At 47.2% G+C, this 17363-nt stretch overlaps 1 protein-coding gene across 1 annotated transcript in view; it reads right to left on the reverse strand.

The window, feature by feature from the left end:
* The window catches only part of ptprq (protein tyrosine phosphatase receptor type Q), a gene marked incomplete at its 5' end in the record, with an annotated part of 76310 nt that overhangs the window by 34558 nt on the left and 24389 nt on the right, over window positions 1-17363 (reverse strand). Inside the window, 12 exons of the mRNA XM_080438038.1 lie at window positions 4156-4263; window positions 4972-5154; window positions 5736-5897; window positions 6466-7000; window positions 7278-7480; window positions 8221-8367; window positions 8483-8611; window positions 9103-9331; window positions 10175-10374; window positions 11141-11210; window positions 14902-15016; window positions 15607-15718. Of these exons, the coding sequence (XP_080294164.1) occupies window positions 4156-4263; window positions 4972-5154; window positions 5736-5897; window positions 6466-7000; window positions 7278-7480; window positions 8221-8367; window positions 8483-8611; window positions 9103-9331; window positions 10175-10374; window positions 11141-11210; window positions 14902-15016; window positions 15607-15718 (2193 nt within the window). The remainder of the gene's footprint in view (window positions 1-4155; window positions 4264-4971; window positions 5155-5735; window positions 5898-6465; window positions 7001-7277; window positions 7481-8220; window positions 8368-8482; window positions 8612-9102; window positions 9332-10174; window positions 10375-11140; window positions 11211-14901; window positions 15017-15606; window positions 15719-17363) is intronic.

Raw genomic sequence — 17363 nt, forward strand, 5'->3', positions numbered from 1 at the left:
TGTAATAAACAACCAAAAACTTCTGCAAACAAAGGTACCCAAAATGAGCCAACGACCACTACGGACCCCCCCGCGGGGGTCCATGGTGGTCGTTGGACAGAGAAAAGGCGTTATGGCGGGCCAAAACCGTCATTTCCTACAAGGGTCACGCCGAAATTTTCCTTGGTCCATAAAAGAAAGTCACAAGGTAAATATAAGCCAAATTGCTGTAAGGACGGTGGGTGTAGCCAAAATGGCCGCCCCCACTGCACAACACGTGTTGCCAATAAAGATGGCCGCTGCTGCTCGCAGACACGTGTTGCCGGCAACAATGGCGGCGCCCACGTGCGTGGCCAGTATTTCCAAAATGGCCGCGTACATGGGCCCGGAAGTAACACCAAGCACGGTTGTCAGGACAACGAGTGGCGCCAAGATGGCGGCTCGTGTACGCTCGAATACAATAACAACCCCCCCAAATCCGTTGTCATTGCACATCGAGCAATGGAAAAAATGCAACCCCAACCCCTGGGTGCTTCGTACGATAGCAAAGGGTTACAGACTGCAATTTTCCACCAAACCACCCATGTCCAACAAAGTACTGTTGTCACAAGCGAGTGGTCAAGCGGCGGTGACGTTACGAGAGGAGATCTCCTCTCTACTACGCAAGAATGCCGTAAGGGAAGTGCTACCAGGAGAAAGCCGTCTCGGTTTCTACTCGAGATACTTCCTGGTCAAGAAGAAAGGGGGTGGATTACGTCCCATAATGGATCTCAGAGCTCTCAACAGGTATTTGAAAACTTTTCAATTCAAAATGTTGACGGCAGCAGCGTTACTACGCTCAGTCCGCCAGGGCGACTGGTGGAGCTCAATAGATCTCAAGGACGCATATTTCCACATCCCTATTTACCCACCGCACAGGAAATTCCTGCGGTTCGAATTCGAGGGTCGGGTGTACGAGTACCTAGTCCTCCCGTTCGGGATGTCCCTGAGTCCCAGGGTGTTCGTGAAATGCACTCAGGCAGCGATAGCCCCTCTGAGGCAGAGTGGCGTTCGCATAGCGAGTTACATAGACGATTGGCTTCTGACGGCGGATTCGCGTCAGGAAGCATGTCATCACACCAGTCTGGTGGTGTCGCACCTGACCTCCCTGGGGTTCACGCTAAACTTCGAGAAGTGCGTGCTCACACCGTCCCGTTGCGCTACTTTTATAGGTATAGCACTGGACTCGGTCGCTCTCAGGGCGCGTTTGTCTCAGGAGAGGATAGATTCCTTCCTGAAGTGTCTGGCATTGTTTCAACTGGGACGCAGGGTCCAGTACAAAATCTGCATGAGGGCAGCGGGACTCATGGCCTCGGCCATTTCCTTAGTGCGTCTGGGCAGACTACACATGCGGCCGTTTCAGAGATGGGTGGGCTCCCTCAGGATCCCGGCCACTCAGGGTTTTCGTCACGTGACAGTGTCCGCGGCGTGCATGCAATCCCTTCAACAGTGGAAAGTAGCTTCTTTCCTGTCGGAGGGCGTCCCGATGGGGAGGATCATCTCGAGGAAGATGATCACCACAGATGCCAGCCTGACAGGCTGGGGCGCAACATTCGAGGGCCGGATGGCCAGGGGTCTATGGGACCGCAGTATGAGGAAAGCACACATCAACTACTTGGAGCTGATGGCAGTCTTTCTGGCAGTAAAACATTTCAGGTCCCACATCGGTGGTTGTCACGTTCTGGTCAGGACAGACAATACCACGACCATGGCATACATCAACAAGCAGGGAGGTCTGAAGTCTCCTACCTTAGATGGTCTGGCTCGGAGGCTGATACTGTGGTGCAACTTGCACCTGAAATCAATCAGCGCCTCTCATGTGCCTGGACTTCTGAACAGGGGAGCCGATCTTCTGTCCAGAGGCAGGACTCATTATTCGGACTGGTCTCTGCACCCCGGGGTCGCGGTCCAGATTTGGACCAGGTTCGGTCGGCCCCAGGTGGACCTTTTTGCCTCGGAGGAGAACGCGAAGTGCTCGCTGTTTTTCTCAATGAAAGGACAGGCTCCGCTGGGTTTGGACGCCCTGGCACACGAGTGGCCGGGGGGGCTACTTTATGCGTTCCCTCCGCTGGAGCTGATCCACCCCACTCTGGAACGGATCAGGCTCCGGGACCTGACGGTGCTGCTGGTGGCCCCAGCATGGGGCACGTGGAGGTCGGAGATAGCTCCCCTCCTATACGAGCGGCCTTGGCCCCTCCCGTTGCGAGAGGACCTGCTGCAGCAGGCGGGGGGCGAACTTCATCATCCCAGACCCGCAGACCTAGCTCTGTGGGTCTGGCCCGTGAGAGGGCGAACTTGACTGCGACTGGACTTCCACCTAGGGTGGTAGCTACTATTCAGGCCGCTAGGGCACACTCCACTAGGTCTCTCTATGGAGCTAAGTGGGGCGTGTTCGAGGAGTGGTGTATGGAACAGTCCCCGGTTGTGGTCCCGTTCCAGGCGTCGGCCGCAGATATCATGACCTTCCTACAGGATAGGTTGGATCTTGGGAACGCTTTCTCCACGGTTAAAGTGTACTTGGCGGCCATTTCGGCCAACCATGTTGGTTTCCCCGATGGAAAAACCGCGGGGAAACAACCACTTGTGGGTCAGTTCATGAAGGGCGCGTTGCGTGAACGCCCTGTCTCAAGGTCTTTGTTTCCCACGTGGGACTTGGTCCTGGTGCTAGACTCACTCTCTCGTCCTCCTTTTGAACCTTTTGAGACGGTGGAACTGAAGTTCCTCGCGCTCAAGACAGTACTCTTGGTTGCGCTGACAACAGCGAAACGGGTGAGCGATATACATGCCCTCTCGGTGGTTCCGGAGTGCATGAGGTTTGCGGGTGATGGTAGTAGGGTTGTTCTAAAACCTAACCCGGCGTTCATCCCCAAGAACCACCTGACGGTGGTTGCGCCAACCGAGTTGGTGGCTTTTCACCCGCCTCCGTTTGCCTCAGAGGAGGATCGGAGGCTGCACTGTCTTTGTCCAGTGAGAGCCTTGCGGCTGTATGTCCAGAGGACTGCGGCCCAGGGCCGGCCTAGCCAGTTGTTTGTCTCCTTGGGCCCCGGGCCTGGGGGAAAGGCGGTGGCTAAGTCTACGCTTTCCCGTTGGATTGTGGAGGCTATTCGCCTGGCATACACCAGTAGGGGGGCCCCAGTGCCTGAGGGCCTGAGGGCGCACTCTACTAGGGGTGTGTCAGCGTCCTGGGCCCTCTGCAGAGGGGTGTCTATTCAGGACGTTTGTACTGCAGCGAGTTGGGCGTCGCCGTCGACTTTCGCTGCTTTCTACAGCCTGGACGTGGCGGCGTCTTCATTGGCGCACGCAGTCCTGGGTGTGGCTTCCACCTGAGGGTGGGCGGGTGCATGGAACCGCGGTAGTTTCTGTTCATGCCCCTGTGCCTTAGTGTAGGATAGGCCGATGTCTGGGCCTTAGATTTATAAGGCGGACTTCGGTCTGTCAGGGCCCTCCCCCCACTAGAATAGACAGGCTGTGCCTGCTTTTTAGTTTATAAGGCAGACCTTGGTCTGTCAGGGCCCCACTTTTCTCCTGTTCCGTGCCTTAGACCCGGTGGGTCTGTTGGCGCCTGGGTGGCAAGGGTCACGCCCCTCGGGGCGTGGCCCTGGCGCCCAGGGGAGGGCTGGGACAGCGGGTGGTGGTACCTCGATTCTTAGGTACATTCCGGGGGTTTATATCTCCCATAGTGAACAACGAGAGAAGCAATGCAACAAAACTATGGGTTACTTGCGTAACCCCGGTTTTGTAAATTGCGAACGAGTTGTTCACTAAAACACCCTTCTTTTTTGCTTGGCAGAAGGAAGCTGGTGTGTTAAGAGGATGACTTCCGCGTTCCTGCTCCTCTTATGCCCTCGGGCGAGGAGGCTGCTGGGAAGCGACGAAAGGCCCATCGGGCCAAAAAGGGTTTCGGCCCTGAGGGAGTGAATGTGAAGCTTCTGTATCATCGCCGGAGGGCGCTGTTTCCCATAGTGAACAACTCGTTCGCAATTTACAAAACCGGGGTTACGCAAGTAACCCATAGTTTGTAGCTTCTAATTCATCTAAGAATACAGATGTGCCTTGAGATTTTGACTAGCCCATTGGCGTGCCTTGGGCACAAAACGTATGAAAACCACTGGTGTAGAGTAGCTGTTGAGAACCAACCGTCTTCTGCGGTGAAAACAAAGGTGTCGTCCTCATCAGAGAGAGAACTCTCTCCTATGGCTGTAGACGCCGCAACACGCAGTTTATAACCAGTGTACTTGTCCAAACCTGCAACAAAGAGAAGTGGTCAGATGGGTGGGCAGCGTGCACTCTTCAGAGAATGTATAATTTGAATGATCACTCAATCGATTGGGTTCCAGCTTGGATCAATGGAACTAAGGATACTTTAAGTGTCTTTTTATCGGAAACACAATGAAAACTCACTTGTCAAGGTTTTAAAGAAATTAATACAGGACTTTTATTGTTATTATTATTTATTATTTTATAGGTGTTTTGAGGGTGGTAAAGACCCTGCCCACCACCACAAAGGTTGTGGGTTCGAATCCACCGTGGTGCATCCGGCTTTGTTGGGTGTCTATGTGAACACAATTGGCTCGTGTTCAGGGGAGAGAAGCCGGGCCGGGGAGGGTGATATTGGTAATTGCACGTATTCCTACAGGCTGGGGCGGCACCTGTCAGCAGGGAGTGTTGGGTGGGAGGAGTAGTCCTCCCGGTGGGGGCTCCTCACTGGCAGGTGAGTCAGTAAGATACAACAGCAGTGACAACACAGAAATGTGTGGGGAGGAATTAATTGGCATAACGACTAAATTGGGGGAAAAAAGGGGGTAAAAATAATTGGCTACTCTAAATTTAAAATTATTCGGAGGCCCACTTGCAATATCCTCACGGCCCACCAGTGGGCCCCGGCCCACAGGTTGAGAATCGCCGTACTACAGTACATGGGTGTGTGCGCATACTATAGAGTTTGTGCTCTACCTGTCAGAAGTATGCTGGTGTCGTTGTTGGTGACCCACTGCAGAGCCTCGTTGCTATGGAGGTTGAGACCGTAGACAGTGTAGTGTGTGATTCGTCCGTTGGGGGTGAGCGGCTGAGTCCAGGTCACCAGGATGGAGGTGGAGCTAATGTTCTGATAGGACACGCCCACCACAGAGCTGGGGGCTGAACGGCACATTCAGAGCGGGGAAGAGATACCAACAGCAGACACAAGCACTTAAGTTTCTCATGTACTTTACATCAGATAATATCATCTGCTCTAACCTCTAATACAATCGGTTACATGGTGCAGAAAACACCAAGTTCTTAATTTCCTAAAATTTTTACTTTGAGCAACTTTTGACTGATGACTCTTCTAAGACCAAGACTATGATTTTTTATTTATTTTTAATCTGAACCACTTCAGTTCTAACTAGTCCACTACATCTCAAATGTACACAGTACGATCTTCAGTGTTATCTATTTGTAACTCTGAAGGTCCTTACACACCGGGGCGAATTCTTCATGCGAATAAATACGTTTTTTTTATAAAACCTTATAAAGTCAATGCACATCAGTTTCGCGAAGCGAAAAAGCGTCTTTTAATTATTCGGAACGAGTCCGAATTTTGCGTATATTCGCATATTCGCCGGTGTGTAAGGAGTGTACAAATGTTCAGCTACAGTAACAGTTTTACAGTCCTTGTGCTGATTTGCTGTGCTGATTGCTAACGATCACAACAGCATGCACGCTAAGCGACCACCCACCCTGTTCTCTGGTCGACTCTGTGATGTTCACAGCAGGGCCCTCTCCCACAGCTGTGGCAGCGGTCACCTTGAAGGTGTACTCAGTGAACGGGTTGAGATCAGACACCAGGTAGGACAACTCCTCAGACTGGACATCCACCACCTCCTCTCTAACCAGTACCGCTGGAGCACGCACACACACGCACACACACACACACACACACACACACACACACACACACACACACGTACACGCAACAGATGCAAACACATGTAGGATTTATAACATGTACTGTACATGTAGGATTTAGAAACCCATATCTACAGTATGATGAATGATATAATGCATTATAAGGAAGTCATAAAGTGAAAGATTTTCTAAAAGCGTTCATAATGCCACATTGTGAGTTTGTCTACTCCCCCTCAAAACCGCTCTAAAAGAGCACCATACAGGTAGCTGAAATTCGGAACTGGCCCCTGTAAAAAGTCAAAATTCGATTTATACTTTATATGATGTTTTCGCATAGTAGTGTATATTTGTCTGTCATTAAATGTTTCGATGAATTGAATACAAAGGACCCCACTATATAAGATATCATGGCGAGCAATATAATGCATTATGAAAGTATCTATAATGCATTATAGATACAGACTTCATAGAAAGTGTTTGTTGTGTGTTTTTATGAGTGATGGTGGATAAGCAGAACACACAGAGATAGAGTTTAGAGTTTAGAATACAGGCATGCGCTACCTCCTGGACTAACTGCAGCACGCGTGGAGAAACGAGTCTGGCCAGCGCTGAACCCTGTGATCGCAGCGTTGCGGGTAGAGAAGCGGGGATGTCCCGGGGTCAGATCAAAGGGGTCAGAGGTTGTGCCCTCACTGTGAGATTGGTGGGTCAGCCAGGGTGGGGATGTGCCAGGTGGATCAGGGGTGAGAGAGAGAGCCGAAGTGACTGAGAGCGAGGAAGCAGCAGCCAGAGTGGAGGCAGAGTGAACGTTAGTGTGTGCAGTCATGCCGGACGGACTGGGGCTTCCAGAGACCATGGGGTCAACAGTGGGACTACTGTCAAGGTCTGGGTCAGGCTCAAGAATGGGGTCGGTTATAGAGCCCGCTGCGCCCGAGTTTGTGACGCTGGAGTCAGGCATGCTGGTGAATGGCGTGTGGCCGGAGACGGCGGCCGTGAAGGATGGTGGAGAGGTGGTGAGGCTCAGCTCGGCCGATCGCTTACGCCGCCCTGAGTTGCTGTCGAGGTCGGGACCAAGTGTATTCCCGCCATTTAGATCCTGGACATAATGAAAACATTCATATTAGCCAGAATATTATACTTTAAAAAAACAAAAATCCAGAATAATGCGTATTGACATGCTACAGTAGCTGTCTAATCCTGGGGCATCAGGTAAACTCCATTAACTACCTTGTAGAACAGATAACATACAGTGGTCTGGATAGAAGAGTGGAGAACCATTTTAAATCATGTAAGGTGATCAGTCACTGTCCAAGGAACCCACATTGATTTGACGGTACAGAACTGTCTCAATAAGAAGATATGATAAAACTCACATAAGGACTGACTATCTCTGAGTCTAAAAACAGGCCCACCAGTTCTCCTGTGAGGGTGATGTCTTGTAGTAGAATTTCCCCGTCCAGGACCTGTAGTTTGTACTGGGTGATCAGTCCATTGGGCTGGGCAGGGCTCCTCCATCTCACACGGATGGACACAGAATCCTCAGCTTCTGCCTTGAGATCTATCACCTCACTGGGTGCTACACACAGGCACACGCACACGCACACACAGAAACAGACACACACACACACACACACACACACACACACACACACACACACACACACACACACACACACACACACACACACACACACACACACACACACACACACACACACACACACACACACACACACACACACTTTTTCAGTATGGGGTTTGTTAGGAAATGGAGAAAGGCAGGGAGCTACCAGATGTCAATGACCTGCATATGTCTCAAGCTATCTACCCTAATTAACCCTGTTCTTGTCTCAGTGGGGGAAGAGACAAGAGCCTGCTGTGGACTAAAACGCCACACAGTGAGCTGGCGTCTGACTCTCCTTCCCACAAGGAAAGGCTGCAAATGCTTTTGTAGACCTACATTCTCTGCAGAGAAAAATACAGGGCACAGACGGGGGTTGTGTTTTATCTCAGAGCTAAGGTGGAACCAACATTTTAAGTTGGACTGTAGTATGTATTCAGCAATGTCAATAATTCCCAACCCTGCTCCTATAGGGAGACGCCTATGGTAGCACTGTGACATTTTCTATCCTCGTGGGTAATTAACTGCATTCAACTGATGATCAGGTCCAGCTAGAATGTCATGGATGCAAGCTGAATGCAGTTACATTTCTGTTACAATAGAACACTAACCTGTACACTAAAGTAAACTACAGTGTATAGAAATTGCGGAGGTGTGTGGGACTGTATGTGTTTGATTGTGAGCAGATTCCTTACCCTCAGCATGCGTTACTATATCTGCCTGTGCCACTGGGCCCACTTCTCCAGCTGACTTGGCTCTGACTGCCACCGTGTACTTGGTGAAGGGGTTCAAACCAGAGTAGACGTACCGCAGGTCTCCTGTGCTATTCTCATACATAGGACCTGAGCCGAAGGAAGAGAAAATCCTGTGTTAGGGGGCATGTCATTGGTTCGTGCAAAAACACATGAATGAATATGAAGTGTGTGTACTGTATGCTTTGGGTGAATATGAATCAACCTGTAGGCCCAGAGAGATAGACCACGTAGCTGAATTTCCCTGTCACAATGGCGGGAGGATCCCAGGACATGGAGATGGATTTAGATGTCAGATTCCATATGGTGAAATTATGGGGAGGATCCTCTGGGGCTGCACGACAGATGTACACACACAGAAAACAGATGAAAACACAATATGAACGCAGGATAATTGGTCTCCATACGCCCAATCTCACATAACTAAACGACAAAACAATTGCACGCATTGCAATCTAATTAGCACAGGGCATCACACACCCACTCAATCAATCTGGATGCTGGTACAGAACATTGAGGGGTGCAGACTACAGAGGGGCACGCTTTGGGAAAAGGCTGATATCTGAAGTGATATCACCCTTAAACAGCAGACCTCAATGAACAGGCATGAGTGTTGCTGTTGCTGTGTGCTCATGTGCGCCTGTTGTAGGTTCCCTTGTAGGACAATAAAGTCTAACATCTAGTCTAAATTAATGATGCTGAATATGTTACACTGCCATAGACACAGAGATGAAAGCTATTGCCAACATAGATATTACTCATCAATCCAAATGCAACAGCATGTGTTACTGTACATTCTGTACACACTGGACAGTATAAGTGTACCTGATTCTGGCATGCGGACCATGGTGGAAGCTATTTGACCCTCGCCATCCGAGGTAAAGGCAGACACTTCAAAGAGGTACGCCGTGTGGGGCCGCAGCTCATCCACTCCAACAGATATGGGTACGTTCCAGGAAGCCGCTGGGGGCACGGCCGAGAGGGTGACAGGGGGAGAGGACGCCGTCACCTCTGATGGGCTTTGGGTCCCGCGGGACAGGATATCAGCTGCATCCTAAGAGCACAATGCATGTAGCACTAGTACAGTATGTAGCACTTTGTAGCAGTTCAGATACAGCAAAAACAAGTTGTGTATGTTTTCAAATATATACATATAAAGAAGTGTCATTACGCCTGCAGAGATAGGGGCTTAACATCAATCGATATTTCTATGCATGACGCAATGTATTTGTAAGAACTTCAGAGAGAAGAAAGACCACAATAGACAACAAATTGAGAGATCGCGGAATAATAATGCGTAGCTTGAAAGCTAGTTCAGGCAGATATTCTGGAGTGGGTCACATCCACGCGCACGACTGTGTTGGTTATGTAACAGTGACGTGTCAAGCAGCTGACCAATTTGGTGGCTTATTTAAGCTCACTTCATTCCGCTGTCGCATACTGCAGGTTCCTATGAGCTTCCTTGTCCCATCGCTACCCCAGCACCACCAGGAGGCTCTGCTTCCCCTGTGGGTTCTGTTTTCCCTTGGGGGGATTTGTGATATATCTCTCTGCTCTTAAAATGGTTGCCTTAATTGTACTGAGCAGGGACTAATACGTAGTAGAGCCAGACGACGAAGATTTTCTTTAGAATGCTTAGACTGTTTTATTCAGACAGGACAGTGAAGAGAGGCAGGAATGCAAGGACAGAAATGCAAGGTTGATTCTAAAGCCTGATTTATACTTAGTTGTGCGCCGGTGTCAAAATAGCAGATTTACAATCTCACAACGTGCGGCGCTGTGATGCATTGTGAGCTTGTAGCTCTGCTGTTCGACGTGTGACATGATGCACAACTAAGTACAAACCAGGCACAAGGGTCACACTGAGGATGATGATGATGATTATGTGGAGCCTTACGTTGCAGTGAGGCAGCGCTCCTATCATGATGTCCTCAGCGTTGAGCTCCAGCGTGCGAACCGTCTGTGCGGTCCTCGCATGATTGACCTTCACTGCAAACTTGGTGATGAGGCCGTTGATGCGGTGCGGAAGAAACCAGGTGACTACCACGAACGTCTGGTTGTGAGCGAACGCCGTCAGGTTGGTCACCAAGCCTGGAGCTGCAGCACACACAGACCCAGATGCATTGGGCACGCACGCACACACACACACATACACACTTTAAATGCTTTGTTTGAATCCACAAATTATATTGCAAAGGGCTTCACAATTTGAGGGCACAAGGCATCCCTCTCCACACAGTCAGGCTGCATATCTCAGTTGAAACAGAGCAGGATTTTTTAGCGGCTTGGCTTTTCTCTTCATCAAACAAACAAACACGCACACATGCATGCACGCAGGCACGCGCGCTCGCGCTCACGGACACACACACACACACACACACACACACACACACACACACACACACACACACACACACACACACACACACACACACACACACACACACAGCCACACACAGCCACACACAGCCACGCACGCATACAGTCAAAAATAGGCAGGCGCCAACCTATATACAGTCAAAAATAGACATACACAGAGACAGACACACACACGCACGCACGCACGCACGCACGCACGCACACACACACACACACACACACACACACACACACACACACACACACACACACACACACACACACACACACACACACACACACACACACACACACACACACAAATACATACACAAACAGAGAACAGAAACATGCATGCACACACATGCACACATAGCCTACTATACAGAACACAGCACACACTCAACATTATATTATATGAGACCAGAATGAATGGCAATACGTGTATGCAACATATTACATGAACACTGAGGATTTGACTGTGTAACTATGGATGGATACCCACCGGCCTCAGCTGTCTTGAAGTACAAAGACTTGCTGAATGCTCCCTTTTTTCTCTCGACTTGTGCTGCTACCTAGAGAGACAGAGTTGGTGAAGGGAGAGGGAGGGAGTGGGGTACAGGGAGAGGGAAAGGAAAAGAGAAGAGTTGGAGGGTGAGAGAAAAGGAAGACATGGAGGGAGGGAAGAGAGAAGGCAGGAGAGAGGATTAGGGGAGGAGGAAGGCAGGAAGAGCAGAGGGAGGTATTACTTCATATTATTAATTCATGGCTCAGTCATCAGATCCATTGTGTTTACTGTAGCTCCACAGGTGTTGATGACATGAACAACATGCAGTGAGTGCTGATCAATTGATAAGTACACCAATACAACAGTAGCCTTTTACACCTGCAGGGTCCAGTGGTTGTGTAACGTTACCTGTTTCATAAAGCTGACACACACTACGGGTGGCTAACCTACTACAACTGATAAAGATAGCCAGACATGTATTGTATACTCAACTGCGGGTAACATAGTACACTTAAAAGAAAAACAAAAGTTACTTAATCCATATTACTATAGGTAGCTAAGTGGGCATGCTTCGGGATGTATCGTTCAGGTTTTGGTACCCGGCATTGGCCGGGTTATTCTTTTAGATACACAACACATGCAGGTATTTGTGGGCATGGCCAACTCCACCTTTTCTTGGAGGCACTAAGGCATTATGTCACTGTAGCTAAAATAAAATGTGTGGGTGAAACAGGTCCTATCTCTGCCTCCCTCCTCCTATCCCTCTCTCCCTCTAATATATCTCTGTCTCTCTATGATCAACCTCTGGTCTGATGTCACACACAAACTCCCTCCCTCACTCTCTCCCTCTCCCTGCCCCTCTCCCTCTCCCCTTCTCTCTCTCGCTGATCGAACTCTGGTCTATGTCACACATAGTGGACACTGTTGCCTAAAGTTACGGCCCTAATGTGGCCTCATTCTGTGTTTTCAGTGCCCCATGGTAATTGGAGGGTGGAATGGTGATTGGGGGGAGTGGCGTGGTGTCTGGAGTGGAGACACACCTGGGCCTCATTCCTCAATCAGCCAGCAGCCAGCATAAAACCCTGGGGGAACCTCCATTTCAACCCTTTAAGCCATCCGTCACCTCCGTGTGCTGACCCCTTTTTTGTAGTTAGCATTCATAGCTGTTTTCTGTGTCTGTAGGCGGTGTGCCATACCTTTTGCTTGGTGCTTATAAGGTAACTTTAATAAAAGTGTTTAAAGTAAAGACAAGGGAAGCTTGGTAGGGGTATGCTGCCATTTCTTTTAGACCATTTTTTTTTTAAATACCATGTTTATGTTTAGTTAGGGAGGTTAGATTGTCATTTTTGTTTGGTAGAGAGCCTGCCTGGGAAGCAAAAGGTCCCAGGTTCGATTCCCGGCCCCGGCAGTGTGTCGAGGTGTCCCTGAGCAAGACACTTAACCCTAACTGACCACTTGGTCAACAACCCGACATGCATCGTTCGGTACATGCAAGGCACCAAGGCTGGCACCCTGCCGCCAGTCTAGTAAGTCTAATATATTTTCTTGTGATCTTTGTGACTATAAGCCATGGGTACGTGATAACAAATTAACGTCAGAGGCTTCCGTTGTTGCCGTTGGTGACCAAGCCTGGGCGCCAATGGCTAAGGCTGATACACCTGCCCTTGTCCATACACACAAAGCACACTGCATCTGCACTGTATGTGTACAACTACAGTATATGCATACGCACGTGTATCTGTGTGGACAAATAATTGTTTGTATATGTTTGCCTGCTTGAACATTTTGAGTACATTTCTATTTGGATCTGGATGTAATTCCTCTTCTACTCTTCATCTTTAAAGGGACTACACCATGAATTTTTACTTTTCCTTCTTTTGTGTGTGTTTTTGGTCTCCCCTACGCCCTACCTCTCTTCTATCCCCCAAAATACCCCAGTTTGAGCACTCAGGCTTTCATAGCATATCTGGGGTTTTATGTAAATTGGTCTCAAAACAGGCCAAACTGATTTAGCCCCGAAAGTGACGTCACTAGCGGTACAATCCCTCCCGTTTTTCAGTTCCAATTTTTAAAAAAAAAAAAAACTTTTTCCAATCCGAACCAGGAGATAACATGCATACAAACTGTCTCAATAGCGCCATGTGCAAATCAGGACAATGTGGTATAGCAGGTGAAAGTGCTTTATAAGCCAGAGAGAAGTTAGTTGGAATGAGTATATCTGAGGCTTGATTTAGGCTCAAACCTTTTGAAAAACGTTTGAGGGACATAAACAATATGATATTAAATATTTAAAAAAAAATTGAATTCATGGTGTAGATCCTTTAAATAGCTCATTTGTACAATTACATTGCAGCAAATACAACGCATTAAAAAAACGTAACTGCTAAGACTAAGTACTGTACCGTAGAAGAGACTAGGTTTGATGGACCCACACATTGACACGTCAATGTCTGTATACAATATATGGTAACGTGATACACACACACACACAGGCATGCAAACAAATGCAGTACACAGTCACGCGCACATAATCATTGTGTGTCTCCTATGAAGGTCATGGAGGTTAATGAATTCTGAAAACTAATAAGCGTGATCACATTCAAGCTCAATGACAACAGACAGTGGAAAGAGCCATGGGTGATCCATAGATCTGTTTACCTGATCAATAATTCAATCAGAATCAATTATTCAGCCAGATCAAGAGAATAGAGTCTTGTCACATGGAATCTGCTTCACGCTGGAGCACACACATCAGCGTTAAGAGCAGTATGCTGTATGTGTGCTCAATTAAAATACATACAAGCATACGTGTACATATGAACATGGGTACATACTGTATAAGTGTGATAGTATGCATGTACTGTACTAGGCCTGTCCCCGACTAAGGATTTCTATAGTCGAATCTGATTGGCCAAATATTGCCTATAATCGACTAATAGTCGACTAATGCAACAAAAAAATAATAAATATATTTTTTTATTTAATTTTTTTATTTTTTTTATTTTTTTTGCATGATTTGACTGAGATTGGCAGTCGAATCAGTCTGATTCGATTGCCAATCTCTCAGTCGAATCATGCAAAAAATATGTTATGCAATAGAGGAACATTCCATTTAGGCTGTAGGGGTGCTTAATGTCTGATTTAACATACTTGCTTGGTTTCTCCCAATAAATCATAATGTATATCCTATTTTTGGCAAACTATTAGTTAATTAATATAACAAATTAGGCTAATCTCTCATTCAAATATATATATATTTTTTCATAATTCGACTAAGAGATTGTCACTCGACTCAGACTCCCCTCGACTGATTAGACGACTATTCGAATAATCGAGGTCAGGCCTAGTATGTACAGTATGCATGTGCTTGCATTTATGTACATGTACCTGTGTGTGCACGTGTCTATGTGCATGCATATCATTGCTGTCAGGCAGAAACTTTGTTTCTACAGAATGTCATCTTTTTACACACACAAGTAGCAAAAATAGCAGATCTAGATGCATTGCGATGCAAATCGTTGTGGGCTTGTACAGTATATCTACTATTTTCGCTATTTAACTTAACTAAAAAAAAATGCCTGTAATGACATAGGGACACCAGATTTAAAGTGGCTAAGTCTGTCTGTGGTTTCTCTGAATATTGAAAGATTGTTTTGTTTTTCATTTCCTGAATAGTAGCAGTTTTGGACATGCAAGGTTTCTGGCCCATCAGTGACGATATGTGATCTGTATGTCTATACAGTATGTGTACACGTTACCTGTACGTCATAAGTAGAGCCTGGACTGAGGTTATTGAGGAGAGTCTCTGGTAGGTCATCATTGGTAAGCTCCTCATGGAAGGTCGATTCAGGGTAAGGACACACCTCCTTGTACCTAAAAGAATACACATTATTATTCAGGGTTAGGACACGCCTCCTTGTACCTAAAATAATACACAATTATTCAGGGTTAGGACACGCCTCCTTGTACCTAAAAAAAATACGCAACTATCAGAGTAAGGACATGCCTCCTTGTACCTAAAATAATACAAAGTTATTCAAGGTAAGGACACACCTTATACCTAAAATAATTCATTCATATATATATATATATATCTTTTTTATTTATTATCAAAGACAATTATCTAGTGACCAGTGTGAGAAGGTGCAGTGAAGGGTACAGTACAGGTGTTATACATGTAGGATGTGGTCCAGGGGCCATCAGTTGCCCATCACTGAATCTACTATAGGCTTATTGAAGACATAAAGTTACATAACACACTAACGCATCTGTTTAGGTCCAAGAACTGCACGTCATGTGGGGAATCAACACACACACACACACACACACACACACACACACACACACACACACACACACACACACACACACACACACACACACACACACACACACACACACACACACACACACACACACACACACACACACACATAAATCTGACTAGATAAACGTGAGGTTACCTGATGACATATGTGTCTATAGAGCTGGAATCACCAGGAGGATGCGTCCAGGAGAGCAGGATACCATTGGAGCCCACTCTCTCTCCTTCTATACCCGATGGAGAACCAAGGACTGGAGGAGAGAAGAGAGCTCTTGAATATCATCTGTTACAGAAGATCTGAATTTAATGCATTGTTAACTGTACTTATAAATAACTGTACCTATGGTGTCCCACAGTGCAGCTGTCATGTGTTCAGATAACTTTAAACTAGAAGGGTCCTTAGTGTCTGAGCGTACTCAAGCACATAATACACAGTGTAGTGTCATTGCTTGACACACAGTATGCCTCCTACCTACTCCATCTTTCCTGTTTCTCTGTGACCTAATATTATGTTTAAATAAAACCAGAAACTACATTAAAACAAGAAAATAACTGTAAATACAATATATGAGAAAACAGGAGAAAAACAGTAGCAGCAGTGCTGTCAAAAGAATAGCATCACTGTCTCTTGGTGGACTGGTCCCTGTGTGTGTGTGTGTGTGTGTGTGTGTGTGTGTGTGTGTGTGTGTGTGTGTGTGTGTGTGTGTGTGTGTGTGTGTGTGTGTGTGTGTGTGTGTGTGTGTGTGTGTGTGTGTGTGTGTGTGTGTGTGTGTGTGTGTGTGTGTGTGTGTGTGTGTGTGTGAGTGAGAGAGAGAGAACAGTCTCTGATGAATAAGGCCTCACACAGCAGTGGCATTTTACTGACATTCACTACAGGCCCATTCATTCTGCGGTTCAAAAGCTCAGGCTAATGTTACCTCGGAAGAATGACACAGGGAAGAGGCTCGCTATGTAAGAGGAACTAATACAGTGTGTGTGTGTGTGTGTGTGTGTGTGTGTGTGTGTGTGTGTGTGTGTGTGTGTGTGTGTGTGTGTGTGTGTGTGTGTGTGTGTGTGTGTGTCCGTGCGCGTGCGTGTGTGTGTGTGTGTGTGTGTGTGTGTGTGTGTGTGCGACGTGTGCGTGTGTGTGACGCGCATGTGTGCGTGGGTGAAACAAAGATGCTACACAGTAATATCCTCAGTGTTAATTTAAGAGTGTAGAATTGGGAAAAAAAACATTTGCACTTTCTGCACTCTCTGAGTCAAATATTAACACTGGGGATTTGACTGTATGTGTTGCTCCAGTGTAATAACGGTATTTTTTAGCATAAAAGTAACATTTGGGAAACACTTCCTATCCATCTTTCTATTTATGTATAAATGCACAGTCTCAGTGTGTGTGTGTGCGTGCGTGCATGTGTGTCTGTTCATGTGTGTCCCGCATATCTCGAGAATCGATCTCCAAGGACCCGAATGGGAAGTCAGTGGGATTGGCGGTTGTTCGAAACTATCTATAGTTCCACAAATCTCCATATCCATTGTCTCTCTATCTGTGTCTGTTCCCAACAGGCATCGTTCCCAACGGGCATCGGCCCGATGTCTAAAATGCATTATTAACACACTTATACTTAATTAAAATCTGCTTTGAACACTGTGTAATTATAGTTATAAGCAAAGCATTCATAATGCTTCATAACAATAATCTAAACACATTCAGCATTTTATTATGACTAATTCCTTTTAATTCCTTTTAACAGGACGTTCATGAAAGTCCTTGCGGGCTTGTTTCCAATGAGGGCCTGTGAGCAATTAGGGGTTAAGAGTCTTGCTCAGGGACAAATTTCATTTCATCGACACATATGCTGGCGTGGCCTGGAACCGTACCTGGGGCAACCAGGGCCTCTGGCTCCCTAGGCG

This window comes from Gymnoscopelus braueri (genome assembly GCF_963280865.1).
Source record: "Gymnoscopelus braueri genome assembly, chromosome: 9".
Classification (NCBI taxonomy): domain Eukaryota; kingdom Metazoa; phylum Chordata; class Actinopteri; order Myctophiformes; family Myctophidae; genus Gymnoscopelus; species Gymnoscopelus braueri.